Source organism: Camelus dromedarius, chromosome 12 (genome assembly GCF_036321535.1).
Source record: "Camelus dromedarius isolate mCamDro1 chromosome 12, mCamDro1.pat, whole genome shotgun sequence".
NCBI lineage: Eukaryota > Metazoa > Chordata > Mammalia > Artiodactyla > Camelidae > Camelus > Camelus dromedarius.
This window is the reverse complement of record NC_087447.1, coordinates 13,588,048-13,604,891: the sequence shown is the minus strand read 5'-3', so window position 1 is coordinate 13,604,891 and position 16,844 is coordinate 13,588,048. Positions and strand designations below refer to the sequence as shown.

Genomic DNA, 16,844 nt, shown 5'->3' with positions numbered 1-16,844 from the left:
AGACAGGTTTGTATTTAAATTTCAGTTCTGCCACTACTCAATTCTGATCCCGTGTAAATTACTCATTTTCCTCAATGTAAAATGGGAATAACAATGGTGCTCATCATGAAGCATACCTCACATATGTGTGTTTAACGTAGGGCCTGGCCTACAGCACTTAATAGTTAGTTGCTGTCATTTTTATTATTGAACAAAGCTGCCTGGTACATTTCAGATATTCCATTAAAAAAAAACAAACCAGAAATGAAGAATCCACGTTCTGACTGTAGCCTGATGCTTCTCTCATTCTTGTAGATGAGTTCTAATCATTGTCAAAAATGTCATTCTCTAGTTGGAAGGGCTGTAGCCAGAAGGGAGAAGCATTTGGTTGCTACTTTGGCAAAGTCTACGAAAGTTAATTACTCTTCCCTTGAGGAAATAGCAAAGAAGTAAGTCACCCACTTGCAGAAAACTGGTGTCTCTATACGGTGAGAACTGAAGGATTTGAGAAGGCAGGGCTGTGAGGACATTTTGGTGAGTAAACCACAAAGGCAGTGTCTCTCCCTGACCTCCTCTGGGTAAAACCGGGGAGTTTAGTGAAAAGATGGGAGGAGGAAGGATGAGTCCCCAAGACCAAAATATCTAACTTTGCGCTGAGTATAGATGCTCTGAAAAAAGGCTTGGGAGAACTGGCTTCAGGACATTTCTCATCCAGAGGATCTTTAATCCACTGCTGATTTTCATAATTGGATTTACTTTTCTAGTGTTAGAAATGGCAACCATGTTCTTAGGGCCTAGCAGACTAAATTCTATACATATATTAAAAAAAATTATAGACATCTATGAATCCCATAGAAATAGAAATGGGAAAGAGCTGCTGAAATCTCCCCCCTCCCCCCAAACCCAAATTCCTTTTAAATACAAAGTGAATGTGTCTTCTTTCTGGGCTAGTTTATTATTTGAACAAGGCAGGCCAGGATGAGAAGTCCTAGACAGGATGTGGTGAGCACTGGTATATAGGAGAGACACGACTTTCTTCTTTTTGATTTTACTTCAGGGCTTTCTTTTCTGGAAACACTTTTTTTTTTTTTTTTTTTTTTTACAGTAAATTAACATGATCATGATTCTGGTTGCACACAACTTAGACTGAAGAAAACCCTGATGGGGTTTATTTTAAGTATTGCCGAGCCTGTAAGGGACCAACTGGTGACAAGTCAGTAGTTTAAAATCCTCAGTACTGAGCTGGGCAATAGAAACTTTTTTTCTGACCAATTTGTATGTAAGAACAACCTGATTCTTATATGTCAGTATTTTTTGTGATGTCGATCCTAAGGGCCACAATCAACAAAGGTGTTTGATAAAAAGTTCGGAATTCAAGGGCAACACTTGTTGGAAATGTTACAACACATCTGCCTGAAAAATGTCTTTCTTAGATGGCTCTGTAATGTGCCCATTTTCCTCCTCCTTTTCCTCTTTTCCTTTCTTTGTTTTACCTTTTCTCCTTTTTCTTTTTCTTCTCTTCTCCTCTCTTTCTCTTGCCACATCTCTTTTCTCACTCTCTCACCAAATGCTTTAAAATGCCTAATACTGGCCAGCACTACAGATACAAAAATGAATATATCTACAAAGCCTTTATTTGAATAATTAGCTGAGCTTAAAGTTTCCTGTTTCCCAGAAAACTCTGCATTTAATTGTTAAGAGTTGAAATTAGAAGGACTACATTATTTTTAATGTTTTGGAATATGAAATATTAGCAAATGAATTAATTAAATGAATAATGAAATGAATTCCCATAAAAGTAAGCAAACTGAACAATAATTAAATCTTTATGTTAAAGATTCTTTTAATAGCTTGCTTCAAAAACCTTTAAAAAAAATCTGAGGACCTTCCTTTTTGACATTTAACCTTGTTCTCTTCAATTGGGTAGCTTACAATTTCAGAATCCTTGCCTTTTGGAGATGTTTGGAGAGAATTTTGAAGGTTTTCTTTAGTGATAAAGCCATGAGAAAATAAAGACCATCCAACAACAACAATAATAATGCTTAAAATGATTTAATATTCACAACAATCTTAAATACAGGTGTACTTACCCTTCTAACAGATGAAAAATTGAAGCAAAGGGAGATAAAATGAATTAATGTTATATAGTTAATAAGGGGTAGATCCTGAACTCCAAACTAAGTCTTGGGATTTTAAGCCCATTTTTCTTTCTTTGCTTTTTAATGCATTTCTAATTCTCCCTTTCTCCTTTCTTTCTCTCCCATTTGCTTTCTTTCTTTTTTTTCTTCTCCCTCTCTCAGTCAATGTTTTATGAGTGTTTCCTTTTTGGCCAGCACTGGGGATACAGATATGAATAAGATTACAATTGTAGTAAAGCATATTTTTGCCTTCACGGGCCCACATTGATGAATAAAGAGATATGCATGTGAGACAATGTGGCAGGTGCTATAGTGGACATTTGCCACATTCTCTGAGGTTGGGGGAGGTAGCAGCATCACTTTTCAGTTTTGAGGAAGTGGAGAAGCTTCCAGACAGGCCAGGTAGGAACAGGTATCACTCATGCAAGAATCTTCATGTCTTTGAGCCTTTTTGTATGACTTAAGTGAATAGAACAAATCAGATTTTTCACTGGTAAATATGCCCACCCATTTTGGGGATAAAATACATGCATATTTGGGTATTTATGAATGTGCCACATATATGGTCACATCATGGATTGGCTCTTAAAACTTGATGTATGATATTTTTCTTTTCTGATTTTAAAAGTTTGCATTTTTATCATCAAAAATTAAAAGCACATGAGTGAATTATAAAGAACAAAATAAATACCCCTTATACTGTTACTTGTACGAATATACCAAAACCTCACAACTGTTATGGTTTTGTGCTTGCTTTTGCCTTTTGTAGAAGAAAAGAAAATAAGGCACTCCATGAACATATTTATTCCTTAAGTAGAGGTGTCATGACTGAGGATGACTGTGACTGTCTTTTCAGGGAAGTCACTTGTCCCCTGAATTGAGTTGATGGAAAGGATGAATAACGTGACAGAATTCATCCTCCTGGGCCTGACTCAAAATGTGGAGCTTCAGAAATTTTCCTTTGTTGTGTTCTTAATGGTCTACTTGGTCACCTTGGCAGGCAACCTGCTCATCATGATCACCGTCAGCACCAGCAGGGCCCTGGGCTGCCCCATGTTCTTCTTCCTGTCTTACCTATCCCTGATAGACGGCTGCTCTTCTTCCTCCGTGGCCCCTAAAATGCTAGCTGATACCCTCACTGTGAGAAAAAACATCTGTTTTAGGGGATGCATGACTCAAGTCTTCGCTGAGCATCTTTTTGGTGCTGCTGAGATCATCCTTCTCACGGTCATGGCCTATGACCACTATGTGGCCATCTGCAAACCCCTGCACTACACGACCATCATGAGTCGATAGGTGTGCAGCCTTCTTGTGGGAGTGGCCTGGGCTGGAGCCTTTGTCCACGTGACCATTCAGATCCTCTTCACAGTCTGGCTGCCCTTCTGTGGCCCCAATGTCATAGATCACTTCATGTGCGACTTGAACCCTTTGTTGAAACTCGTTTGCATGGACACTCATACCCTTGGTCTTTTTGTTGCTGCCAATAGTGGGTTCATCCGCTTGTTAAACTTCCTCCTTTTGATGGTCTCCTATGTGGTCATCTTACACTCCCTAAGGGCCTATAGCTTGGAGGGGAGACGCAAAGCCCTCTCCACCTGTGTCTCCCACATCACCGTGGTCATTCTATTCTTTGTGCCTTGCGTATTTGTGTACCTGCGTCCAGCGATCACCTTTTCCATTGATAAAGCTGTGGCTGTGTTTTATACCATGATAACTCCCATGTTAAACCCTTTAATCTACACCCTCCGAAACGCAGAGGTGAAAAACGCTGTGAAGAAGCTCTGGATCAAAAGGTGACTTCAACAGAGAAATAATCACAGCAGTATACAATGACTTTGTTTTTTAAATGGCAAAGAGAAAACCACATAATTTCTATGGTTCAGGGACAAGTGAACACTATATGTAAAAGTATGTTGATGTTGGCATACAAGCCCTTTGAGAAAATCCCAGGCAGAAAATTACTTATTATTTAAAAATATACCATTTAGATTTACTGAGTGCCATTTTAGTTGTCAGACTTTGGTGTACTTTCAGAATTATTTGGAATTCTTGTTAAAATGCACATTCCCAGGATACAGCTCTAGAGATTCTAATTCAACAGGACTGTTACTGGATTGGCATCTCTGCATTCTAAACAAATTATCAAGATGTTTCTAAGCAGGTGATTTATGCAGACGCTTTGAATAACAGTGCTACAGATTACGTTTGTGTCCTCAGCCTACGAATGGATCACCTTATTAAGGCATTTCCTAGGGATTATCTTGCATAGCAGATGCTATGAGAATCATGAAACTCTCATTTCTTCATAAATCATGCAATGCAAGCTTACTACCTTTGCAATTACAAAACAAAATTATAGTATTCTGGGAAAATAAAGATGTTTTTGGTATTTATTCTCCATCTTCTCTTTCTATACTTTTTAATCTTTTGCTCCATCTGGTCTCTTTTTTTCTTTCTGTACTTCCAAGGGGAAGATCTATCATCTATTCTTGTTGAATTATTTGCACTAAAATTCATTATTATTATAATATCACCTAGTCATTCATATTGAGAACATTTTTTTTCATGAATTTACGGTGTGAAAGAGGCTTTATGTATTATTATTATATGTATATTTTGGAGGAATGGGTGGTAGAGTTTAATATATAATAGTAGTTAAGAGAATAGTCACTGAGTAAGATAGTTCTGAGATCCAAACTTAGTTTTGTCATTAGAGTGTGAGCTTTGGCAAACCATGCCTCTTTAAGTTTGAGTTAAAGGGGAATAATAGAGATATTATCAGGATTAAATAAATAATCCTTGTAGATCTTTTATTACCAATTATTTTGGTTTATATCTTTTCTGGAACTAGCAAGAGCTTCATTCTGTCTGGGTCAGGACCTCTGTGGATCTTGCCTTGGTGCCTTGGGTGAAAAAGGCAGCTCCCTGTATGACCAATACTGTGTCAGATAAGTTTTCCCTGGAACTAACAGAACTGGTATTAAATTCTACCTCATTACGTTATGTAACATTGGATGTATTTCATAAGGTCTCAAGATCTTATATTAATCTTAGCTCATATGTACGGTGAAATAGTAGCCCCTATTTCATAGGGTTGTTTTAAGCACCAGATGAGACATTGTATGGAAAGTATCCAGGACAGTGCTTGTTACTCAGTGGGTTTTCAACAAATGTCCCTGTCTTTGCTGCTTCCCTCATTTCTCCATCAGCATTCCATTCTCTCTGACTTAAAAAAACTCTATAATATATACTTGTTACTCACCCCTACATAACTATTATAGTAGGAGGTCATGAGGAATTTTCAGAAGTCGGAGAGTAACGCCCCCAAATTAATACAAGATGAATGAGATTCACTCTCTAAACAATTCACCTTAAAAATGTGAATGCCTCCAAAGTTAAAATCAGGTTCAGGAAGCCCCCCAACATTTGATAAAATTTTTATGACAAATAAGAATAAATCTGCAGTACAATACTTGGTAATTGTATTAGAACTGTTGCCACTTATTACAACTTCGCTGGTGCTACAAAAGCAAGTTATTATTTAATCCCTATAAGAACCTTACGAAATAGATAATGTTACTCATGCTTTCCAGAAGAATTAACTGAAGCTTGGAAAATGTAAATAATTTACCAGAGGTCACAGAACTAGAAAATGCCTGGGGTGGGACTTGAACCCACGTAGTTTGGCTTTAGAACTTGCACTCTTAAACACTACAGTATCAGCACACGTCTTAAAATGACACATACCACGTAGCACTTTCTAGTGGAGGGAGACAGGCAACCAATCAGTAAACATATAAACAAGCCACACCGAGAGAAAAAAGTGCTGAAAAAAGTGAAAGGTGTGATGTGGTGGTGACTTAGATGGCAGGGGGCCACTCTAGATTATGTGCTCAAGGAAGACCCAAGAGCACGAATTTACAGCATTTACTTAACTATGTCCAGGAAAGGAGACACTGAGCTAAAGGTTATGAGTAAACTCACCAGAGGGGAGTTCTCATACAGGGGAAGGGGGTTTTTATCTGACTTGGATGAGTACCATTAACGACTCTCTTCTTTATAACTCAAAGATCACCAAGCAACCTTAAACTTACAAGTGATTAAGCTCCGATTAAAATCAGGACAAAGCAAAATAAAACATGTCTACTCAAGCAATCCTCTTTCCTTGGAGCTTGCATTTGCTTCCTGGCAGGTTGCTCTCTTTGGTGGACTCTGGTGTAGTCGACAGCATTGACCTCCACTTTGCCTCTTTGTGGCTTTTTAGATTTTAATTTCTACAATTTTTTTCTCAGGTAAAAGCATTCATTAGAGGAACTAAGCTAAACTGATCAGTAGAGAGAAAGCTATCTGTTTAACTAAATTTACATGAAATTATAATTGGCCTTTTCTTGGCTTATCAGGCTCTGCCCAGTTGTACCCCTTCTCAAACATGTGCCTTCTTGAATTATCTTACATCATTCCTTCTCATGTTCACTAACTCCAGTTGCAATGCCCTCCTTTTTGCCCACGAGCCTTTGAACTAGTTCTTCTTTATTCCCCAAATACTCTTCCTCTAGACCTTCCTATGGCTGGGCCATTATCCCCACTGTCTTCTTTAACCACCGAAGTGAAGCCATTCTCTATCTCCTTGAATTACTCTCAATCACATCACTCTGTTACATTTTCTTTAAGTATCTTCATTATCTGATTATCCAATTTGCTTGTTTATTCTCTGTCTCTTCTAATTAGAACATAAATTCTATGTGGTAGAGGCAGTGTCTGTTTTGTTCACCACCGCATTTCCAAGTACAGAGAATAGACTTGGAACAGAGTAAATGCTTAACAACTATTTAATGAATAAAAGGCCATCATCTCTACTTTTCACTGTATCCTACAAATTTTGATAAGTTTTGTTTTCACTTTCATTGAGTTTAAAATATTTAAAAATTTTTCTTGAGGTTTATTCCCTGACCCCATGTCATTTAGAATTGTTTTATTTATTCCTCAAATGTTTTGGTATTTCTCAGCTATCTTCCTATAATTGATTTCTAATTTAATTCCATTGTAGTCTGAGAGAAAACATTGTACAATTTCTATTCTTTAAAATTTGTTAAGGTGTGTTTTATGGCCCAGAATGTGGTCTAGCTTGGTGAATATTCCATGTGAGTTTGGAAGAATGTGCATTCTGCTGCTGTTGAAGGAAGTAGTCTATAGATGTCAATTATATACAGTAGATTGACATTGCTGTTGAGTTTAGCTCTGTCCTTAACTGATTTTGTGTCTTCTAGATTTGTCCATTTCTGACAGTGGATTTTTGAAGCCTCTAACTATAATTACCTTACTAAGTGGTTCCATTTTTTCTTGTCTGACTCTACTATGAGAGTATAATGTCAATGCAAGCAGAGTTTTTATCCTGATTTTTTTCTATTTTAATAACTATGATATCCATCGTTCATAGCATGGAACCTGGAACAAAATAGATGCTCAAACATTTTAAAAAATAATAAGTTATTTGATAAATAATTAGTTATTATAGCTACATTAGAGATAAAATTGTTACATATTCAACTTCACTTATACAGAAAAAACTTTTCAGTATTAGATAAAAGGAAAAAATGTCTTGCTATGGGAGAAATAAATGGCAAACTCATTTTCTCTGAAAAAAAATGGCAGGGCTGGTATATATTTTCAGCTGACAGTAGTTCCATTAAGGTCCTGAGGCTATGTTTTCCCCCTTGTTACATCCTTCTTAACCCTAGTTACGTGATTGGTCTAACAGGCATTTTTTAAAAAAAAAAATATAGGTATTCTTTTAAAATTTGGTGGAAAATCCCAGTGAATTTAATTAAGCAACAGTCAGTTTTGGACACATTCCAACTGCAGGACTCCTTGATTCACATCATCACAAGGTATAAAACTTTAATGCTCTTCTCTTGTGTTAGGTAGGAGATGCGGTCTTCCTAAGAACTAATATAATAATTTCAGGAGATGCTTTACTAGGCTAAAATCATGATATAAAAGAAGCACAAGAATGCCCTCTCTGAATCTCAAGTACTAATATTTGGCCATACTGGTACAATAAAATGAGATAGGCTAAACATCTGAATGGTAACTATTCTTTATTGATGTTGCTGTCAAAGAATTGACTAGATAAAAAGTTTCCTGGAAAAATGGCTAGTTGCTGTCTTCATATGCAGATGTAAGATTTTTTCTTTTCATTTCTGATAAATTTTTCTAATGAGAAATTTTTAGTTTTTCTTGTATCATGATTCCTTTGAAATAGAGCTACAATGCAAGCAATAATTTTCTGGAATATTGAGAAGACTGTGGAGAAAATGGACAGACATAAGCATATGAAATAAAATATACCCTCAAATAATAATGCAGCTTTTTGCCCTCTGTGGGGACAGTGGATGGAAGAGAGATTTCCAGATCTTTATGAGTGAGAAAAAATTCCTCTTTCAAATTGTGAGAAAGTTTCCAAAAGGTAAGACTTTTAATAGTTAATAGTGGAAACCAGGCTTTGCAGTTGTGTAAATTTCTTTATTATAGTACATAGGAAATGATATCACTTGAGTTTATAAGAACTGATAAGTTTAAAAAACTTCTGGCCATGAAGAGACTTTTAAGTAAATCAAACTTAGATTCCAATTCCAGGTCTGTCACTTAAAAACAGGTAACTTTGGGAAAATTCATTTTATATTATGAGCCTCAGTTTTTCAACTATAAAATGGAGATAATAAATCTTGCTATTGTGAACATAAATTGTGATACATTAAATATAATTTTATATATATTTATGTGTATATGTATGCACATATATTTCTGATTGTGTATATATAACATGTATTTATGCAAAAGAATAACATCTGAACATAATTTTTCATAGAAAATGAAATTATAGATGTTCTTATAATGTTAGTATTTCCTTTCAATAAAATTTTTTGGTCTATTTCAATGGAAATAACAGAATACAAATATTTGTTTTCTCACCATGCTATTTTGCATTTCAGAGGGTTATAACCTTGTGATTCATGCTGATATGCTTAATTTGAAGCCTCTGATATTTTGTAAAAAAATGAAGATTGATTATCCATGTTGGTCCAAGAACTGTGTTACATATATTTATATATTTTAGCCCAGTAGATACTCACAAAAACTCATTATCTATCATAATCTCATTTTATAAATATGTAAATTATGACCCAGCGTGGTGACTGCCAGTTATTTAAGGTATTACAGTTAGATTTATAAAAATATAATTTACTAGTTTTGAAATATCTTTTTTAAGAAGAGAGATATGTATTTTCTAAAAAATTAATTTTATAGACATTGAGTAACATAAAACTGTTTCTGTGTATATATTAATATAAGATTTATGTGAAACCTTGTATCATAAGGATTTTTGGCTTTCAGGGCAAATAAACTTAAGTGTCTTGAGTAGGAAGAGGCATATATAATCAGACGTGATAGTCGATTAGCTAAATGGAAACTTCTTCAGGGAAGTTCAATATCATTGATTAATAAATGGAACAAGATCAGGACTTATGTGATTTTTGTTGTGAATAGATTAAAAAAATTAAATGACATCAGCAGCCATTTTACAACCTCAAGTGGTTACTTATCTGGAAAAGTAAGAGAGTGATGTGAAAAGATGCTTCCTCCGTCACCACCAACTTTCTGTCCTCTGATGGTGTCACTCCCAGCAAAGACCTTGACTGCTAATGGACCAGTGGACATGCTGAGATGTCTGGGAGCCTATGTTATCTAAAAGGTGTGCCACAATGTTAAGTATTTGATAAACATTTGTCAACTGAATAAATAAGTGAAGATTAAACTTTCAATATACTGTTCTACAACACTTCCCATTATTTTAAATGTAATGTGCTTTCTATCTCTGAAATCAGCATCTACAAAAGAATTAATGGAACTAAAGAGAAGGAAAAGCACTTTGAATATTTGAGGATTAGTATAAAGTTCTCAGCAGAATGAACATGGAGAATTATAAGACATAAGTTTACACGGGTATGGGTTTAGGGAGGCAGTTTGGGGTGGCGGCCAGCTTCTAAGACATCTAGGGTCTCTTAAGCCAAAGTATACCAGGGAATTGGATTTTACTGACTGTGATAGAAATCTACTGTAGAGATTTTCAACAGGGGAATAATATAATTTGAGTAAGATTTAGAGAAGATCACTTGGGTTGCTTCATGAGAATAGATTGTTGAAGGCCAGAACCAAAACAGGAAGAACTTGCAGGAGGCTACTGTGATAGACAAGGGAGGTTTAATGACCAAATTTGCAATATGTTTTAAAGGGAGAGTCAATAGGACTTATTAAAATGTTCAATAAATAATGCAAGAGGAATAAAGGAGTGACGGATACTGTCAGATACAAATTCTGTACAATAATATGTAAGGTGGTACCATTTAATTAGGGAATATCTAGGAAGGATTAAGCTTATTGTGGAAAATTAAATATTTAGTTTTATAAATACCAAGTTGATATTTAATTGGAGATATCAGTTAGATAGTTGCATATTCAAGTTTAAAAATTACGGGAGAGATAGGGACTGAATGCACAATTTTAGAGTGCTTTAGCATTTACGGTTTACAAAAAAGAAGAGGCTCCAAGTAAAGGCACTAACTACAAAGGAGGTTTTAGTATGTCCTCAGGATATCCAGGAGAGTGATTGTTATGGGTTATATGATATGTCAGAAGACATAATTATGGTTCCATTGTGTCCTCTTAAAATTCATATGCTGGTGTCCTTATCCTCAAACTTCAGAATGTGACCTTATTTGGAGATAGGTTCTTTACAAAGGTAATTGAGTTAAAATAGAGTAAATCTTGCTCCAATGTGATTGACTTTCTTATTAAGAGAAGGATGTGGATGCAGACACATTTATCTGGAGAACATCACGAGAACTTAAATATGGCTATCTTTAAGCCAAGGAAGGAGGCATCGAACAGCTCCTTTCCTCACAGTCTTTAAAAACAATCAACACTGTTAACACCTTGATTTTTAATTTCCAACATTGAGAGTAGTGTGATAATAAAATTCTATTGTTTAATCCACCCAATTGTGCTACTTTGTTATAGAAGCTCTGGCAAATTAATAAAGATTTGGATACCGAGAAGGGGGGTGTTGCTGCAATGAATACCAAAAAATGTGCAAGTGGCTTTGGGATTGGGTAGTGGGTAGATGCTGAGAGAGTTTTGAGGTGTGTGATAGAAAGAGCCTAAACTGCCTTTAAAAGGCTGTTTGTAGAAATATGAACAATAAAAGGTGATCTTGGTGAGGACCCAGAAGGGAACAAGTATGGCTGTAGAGAAAGCATCTATCATCTGAGAGAATAAATACATATATATCATCATGAACAGAATGTTGCTAGAAATATGATGTTCAGATTGAGGTCTCAAATGGAATGAAGGACACGTTACTGGAAACTGGAAGAGGGGTGATTGTTGTTCTAAAGAAGCAGCCCTAGCAACTAATACAGTGACCTCTAGTCTTACATTCAGATTTGTTCTACTGACTTTGAATATGTAGATTATTTTAAGTGACTCTTCAGTATCACACTTTTGTGACTTTACACATGGTGCACCTTTTCATGTTACTCCCTTCATACTCTCTTTTGTTTTCTCAGTTCTCTAAATTCAACTAACGCATTGCTTTCTCTGGGAAGCATTGCCTGATCCCACTTTGATTTAGATGTTCCTTAGCACTATTTAAATATAATTACAATGGTACTTATTAAATTGATCTTAAATTGTATGATCCCATCATTATATGTCAAATCACTGAGAGTATGGAAACAATCTTATTCAACATTCAATTTCCATGGAAGGTTGTGTGATATAACAGAATTTTCATACGCATTTTTGATTGAATGAATAAAGAAAATACTAAGCTAAAATATTTTCCCTTGTTTTATAGGTAAACTATTTCTAACATCTGAAATCAGTACTTATAAACGAATAGATGGAACCAAGGAACAATGTGACTCACTTTGTCCTCTTGGGCCTCACACAGAATCCAAATGAACAGAAAGTCCTTTCTGTCATGTTTTTGCTCTTCTACATTTTGACCTCGGTGGGCAACCTGCTCATTGTTGTGACTGTCGCTTTCAGTAAGACTCTGGGCTCACCAATGTACTTTTTTCTTGCTAGCTTGTCACTTATGGATGCCATTTATTCTTCAGTCATTTCCCCAAAATTGATTTCAGATCTGTTCTTTGGGGAAAATACAGTATCTTTCAAATTTTGTATGGCTCAGCTTTTTACAGAACACTTTTTTGGGGGGTCAGAGGTCTTCCTTCTGCTGGTGATGGCCTATGACCGCTACGTGGCCATCTGTAAGCCCTTGCATTATTTGATTATCATGAAGCAAAGGGTGTGTGTTGTGCTGCTGCTGGTGTCCTTTGTTGGAGGTTTTCTGCATTCAGTGGTTCAACTTAGCACTATTTATGGGCTCCCGTTCTGTGGCCCCAATGTCATTGATCACTTTATCTGTGACATGTACCCCCTACTGAAACTCATCTGCACTGACACCTATGTCATTGGCATCTTAGTGGTGGCCAATGGAGGACTGATCTGCACTATTGTGTTTCTGCTCTTACTCATCTCTTATGGAGTCATCTTGCGCTCTCTAAAGAACCTGAGTCAGGAAGGGAGGTGGAAAGCCCTCCAGACCTGTGGTTCCCACATCACTGTGGTTGTCTGCTTCTTTGTCCCTTGTATTTTCATGTATGCAAGACCTGCTAGGACCTTTCCTATTGATAAATCATTGAGTGTATTTTATACAGTCATCACCCCCATGCTGAACCCGCTAATCTACAGTCTGAGAAATTCAGAGATGACTAATGCCATGAAGAAGCTCTGGAGAAGAAACATTGTATCTCATAGTAAATAAATTTGACATTCACTGTGAAGAGGGCCATATGATGTGACGGCTTATCTCCTTGGAAACCAAAAGTCTCAAAACTGATGCACCTATCTCTATCCTTTAAAGCATTTATCATAATTATAATAAGTAATTATCTGTGTGATTGGGTTATTAACATATTTCTCTACTATAATGTCAACTCTCTATGTAGTGTCTTGTGTATCTCTTTGCCTAGAAAGGTGTAATACATATAAAGGGGGAGTTGATAAAAATATATAATATATGAAATTTTTACAGTTTTGGTGATTTGTAATCAATTAATGTATTTATGTTTAAGTATTTTCCTGAGACTTAGTCTTATCTTTTTAGTTAGGTTCTTTTTATTTTGTCCATTCTTTTAATTTTACTAGTGAAAATATTTAATTATATATATAATGTCCTCTGTATTCAGTTTCAGTTGCATAATATATAAAATATTTAATATGACACTTCTGTTTAAAATAAAAAGAAAACACAATAATAATGAATATAAAAATAGAAACCATATGAAATGGTGCAAGTAAGAAGACAAGAATGATAAATTTGACCATAGTAAGAACCTTCGTTCAACAAAAACTTCTGAAAGAAAGCAAAAAGGCAAGTTACAAACTGAATTGAGAAAGTATTCACATAAAATTGGGATCATTTATGCCTTGAAAGCTTAGTAAAACATCCTGTAAAACCAAACCGAACCAAACTTCTTTTTCATCCTTTTTTAGTGTTTCCCAGTGTTCTTACCTACAGTTGTTGCAAAGCCTCTTTCTTAGGATGTTTCAAGTATCAATCTTTGCACATACAAGCATATTTACATATGTGTATGTGGATATATGCCTGCATGTAAACACTTACATTTTACTATTCAACATCTTGAGCATCTTTCCATACCAGTCTATATAGATCTAACTCATTCTCAGTTATTTGTATAATATGTGATGTTCCCTTATAATATTCCTGAATTAATGTACCCAGTACTTTTCATGTCATTTCAATCTTTTTCTATGATACATAATTATTCAATAAGTATATATCTTCTCAAGTATGTGTTCCTAGAAATGTCAGTTGCTATAAGTAGAATTTTTGGGTCAACAGGGAATATGTATTTAAAATGTTGATATTCATAGCCATTGCCAAAATGCCATTCATGAAGTTGTACCTACACTTTTGCCCATAGTCTGAGACTGTCAGCTTGTCCATATTCTCAACAACCAGTGAATATTTTTGGGTATATAATAATATGGTTCATTAAAGAAATTATAATTCACTTTCAAACTTTAATTGAAACTCCCTAAATATAACTGATTTAAGCATCTTTTCACAGGTAAAGTTGTATATATTTATCTCTGATTTGTTTATTGATTTTTAACCAATTTTCTTTGATTTCTAAGTCTTTTCCATACTTATTTTTATGAGGAATTATATACTAAGAAAACAATCTTTTTTAAACCATTGTTTATGTACTTAATTTCCTGGCCTGTGATTTGACTTTGACTTATGCTATGAGGAATTTTTTTTTTGGCTATGTAGATTTTTTTTTGTTATTCATCTAGCCCAGTTTATGAACACTGATTATTTTTTTGCATCAATCTTAAAAGATTTTTTACTCTAACCATAACATTCTACATTTTTAAGAAGTTAATATTTATAGAACTTTTGCGGTTTTATATTTAACATGAAAATTTTGACGTATCAAAAATTTGGTACGTAAGGTATTTATTTTCATATATAGTTAAAGAGGATTGTGTTTTATTGTTTTCTGAATGACCTTTTTTTGTAGTTGCTTAATTATCTTTCACTATTAATTTGAAACCCTCATTTTACTGTATTCTAAATTTCCATAAATATTTGAATGCAGTTCAGGACTCAGTTCCATTGGTCTTTTCAGTGATGTACCATTTAATTTATGATATAGTTGCAATTCATCTATAATACATTTAGAATAATAAGCCTAACACTCCCTCATTGCTCTTCTTTTCCAGCATTATGTCTGTTCTTGCATATTTATGATGTCAAATTAAACTTATAGTAAGCCAGGCTAGTCACAAAAATTTCTGTTATTTTCAGTGCATTTTGATTTAGGATGACTAATTTAGGAAGGGTTTATATCTTTAGAGATTTGAGAATTCCTCTCCATAAAGAGAGTTAGGTGTTTTCATGTAGTCCTTTTTACGCTCTGCGGTAATGCTTTACGTATTCTTTCTGGGTTACTTATTCCTCATAGATAGCGGCTATTCTTCTTCCCTGACCCCTTCAAGGTCCTGACACTCTTGCTGTAAGAAAAACCATCTTTTAGGAAGTGCGTGACTTAAAACTTTGCTGAACATCCTTTGGTGCTGCTGAGATCATTCTGCTGATGGGTACGACCTGTGACTACTATGTGTCCACCTGTACTACCTGACCACCAAAAGCTGAAAGAGATGTGGTCATCTCTGGGAGTCACTGGGGCTGAAGACTTATCCATCCAGCAGTTTAAATCCTCTTCACAGTTGGGCTGCCCTGTTTTGGCCCCAGTGACATGGATCACTTTGTGTGTGCCATGAACTCTGTTGGAACTTATCAACATGGACACTCATACTTTTGGTCTCTTTGTTGCTACCAACAAAGGGGTCATCTTCCTGTTAAACTTACTCCTTTTGATGGCCTCCTAAATCATGGCCCTATACAGTTTGAAATCTAATAGTTTGGATGGTAGGTGCAAAGCCCTCTCCACCTGGGTCTCTCACATTACTCTGGTCATTTTATTCTTTGTATCTTGTATATGTATGTATCTGCCTCAAATTATTACCTTTTCAATTAATTAAGCCATGGCTATATTTTATACTGTGCTAAATTTTGTGTTAAACTCTATTATACCCTCAGAAATGCAGAGGTTAAAAATGCGATGGAGAAGTTCCAAGTCAAAAGATGACTTCATCAGGGAAATAATGAAAACAATGTAAAACAACTTTATCCCTTAAATGGTTACAAGTTAAAGAAGATAATTCCTAATTTTCAGGGCCAAGGGCACACTATTTGTCAAAGGTATGTGGATGTTGGCATTAGGCAATCTGAGGAGACCTTAACAGGAAATCATCGTTATAAAAATAGCCTATTTAGATGTATTTATTGCCAATTTGTTGGTCGAATGTTAAAGTACTGTCAGAACCAGTTTGGTTTCTTGTTAAAATGCAGTTCACTATCTATGAAATTGCAAAGCAAAATAAACATTTTGGGAAAATAGGAATTTTAGGGTATTTATTTTCCAATTTCTCTTTTGATACTTTCTAATACTCTGGCACATCTTGTCTGGTTCTCTATTTTTCTATTTCTTCCTCCAAAAGATAAAGTCTACCATGTATTTTTCTTGTATTATTTGTGGAAAACTCATTGTTATTATAATCTTAAACAGATATTTGAATTAAAAACCTCTTTTTCCAGTTTTGCTTTGTTGATTGGGATTTTATGTATCATATATACGTTGCTGAGGAATAGGTGATAAAATTTATGATGGTAAAGAGCATAGTGTTTAAAAAGATAATTCTGAGTTCAGATCTCAGCTTTGCCACTTACAATGTAAACTTTGGCAAAATGTCTATTTATGAGTTGGGTGTTTTCCTTAACTAAAAAAATTTGCTTGTCTTGCTTTACTTTACTTACTCTAATCTTAAAGGAGCATTAAGTGAAATCCAGATTCTTTACCAAGATCTGTAGTCTTGTTCACCTCTTTGACCTCAGACTGTTCTGTCCACTCCCTTTTCTATTTCCCTTCAGGCACAATGACCTTTCAGCGTCTTGAACTTGCTGAGCTCTTTCCAATGTTGGAGCTTAACACACGTAACAGAGCTTCA

The 16,844-nt window shown here is 35.2% G+C and overlaps 2 protein-coding genes across 2 annotated transcripts; both read left to right on the top strand.

Annotated features, from left to right (window-relative positions):
• The first annotated feature begins 3,002 nt into the window (after positions 1 to 3,002).
• Positions 3,003 to 3,914, top strand: LOC105106933 (olfactory receptor 4C12-like). The gene is given in 1 exon segment (XM_031459361.2): positions 3,003 to 3,914. A coding segment is annotated over 1 exon segment (912 nt).
• Positions 3,915 to 12,078: 8,164 nt separating this feature from the next.
• LOC105106905 (olfactory receptor 4A47) lies at positions 12,079 to 13,008 on the top strand. Its single transcript, XM_011000702.1, has one exon. It carries the CDS (start codon positions 12,079 to 12,081, stop codon positions 13,006 to 13,008), a length of 930 nt encoding a protein of 309 aa, XP_010999004.1.
• The last annotated feature ends 3,836 nt before the right edge of the window (positions 13,009 to 16,844 follow it).

Coding starts and splice junctions, on each gene's coding strand:
- LOC105106905 (XM_011000702.1), top strand. CDS start 12,079: ATGGAACCAAGGAACAATGTGACTCACTTTGTCCTCTTGGGCCTCACA.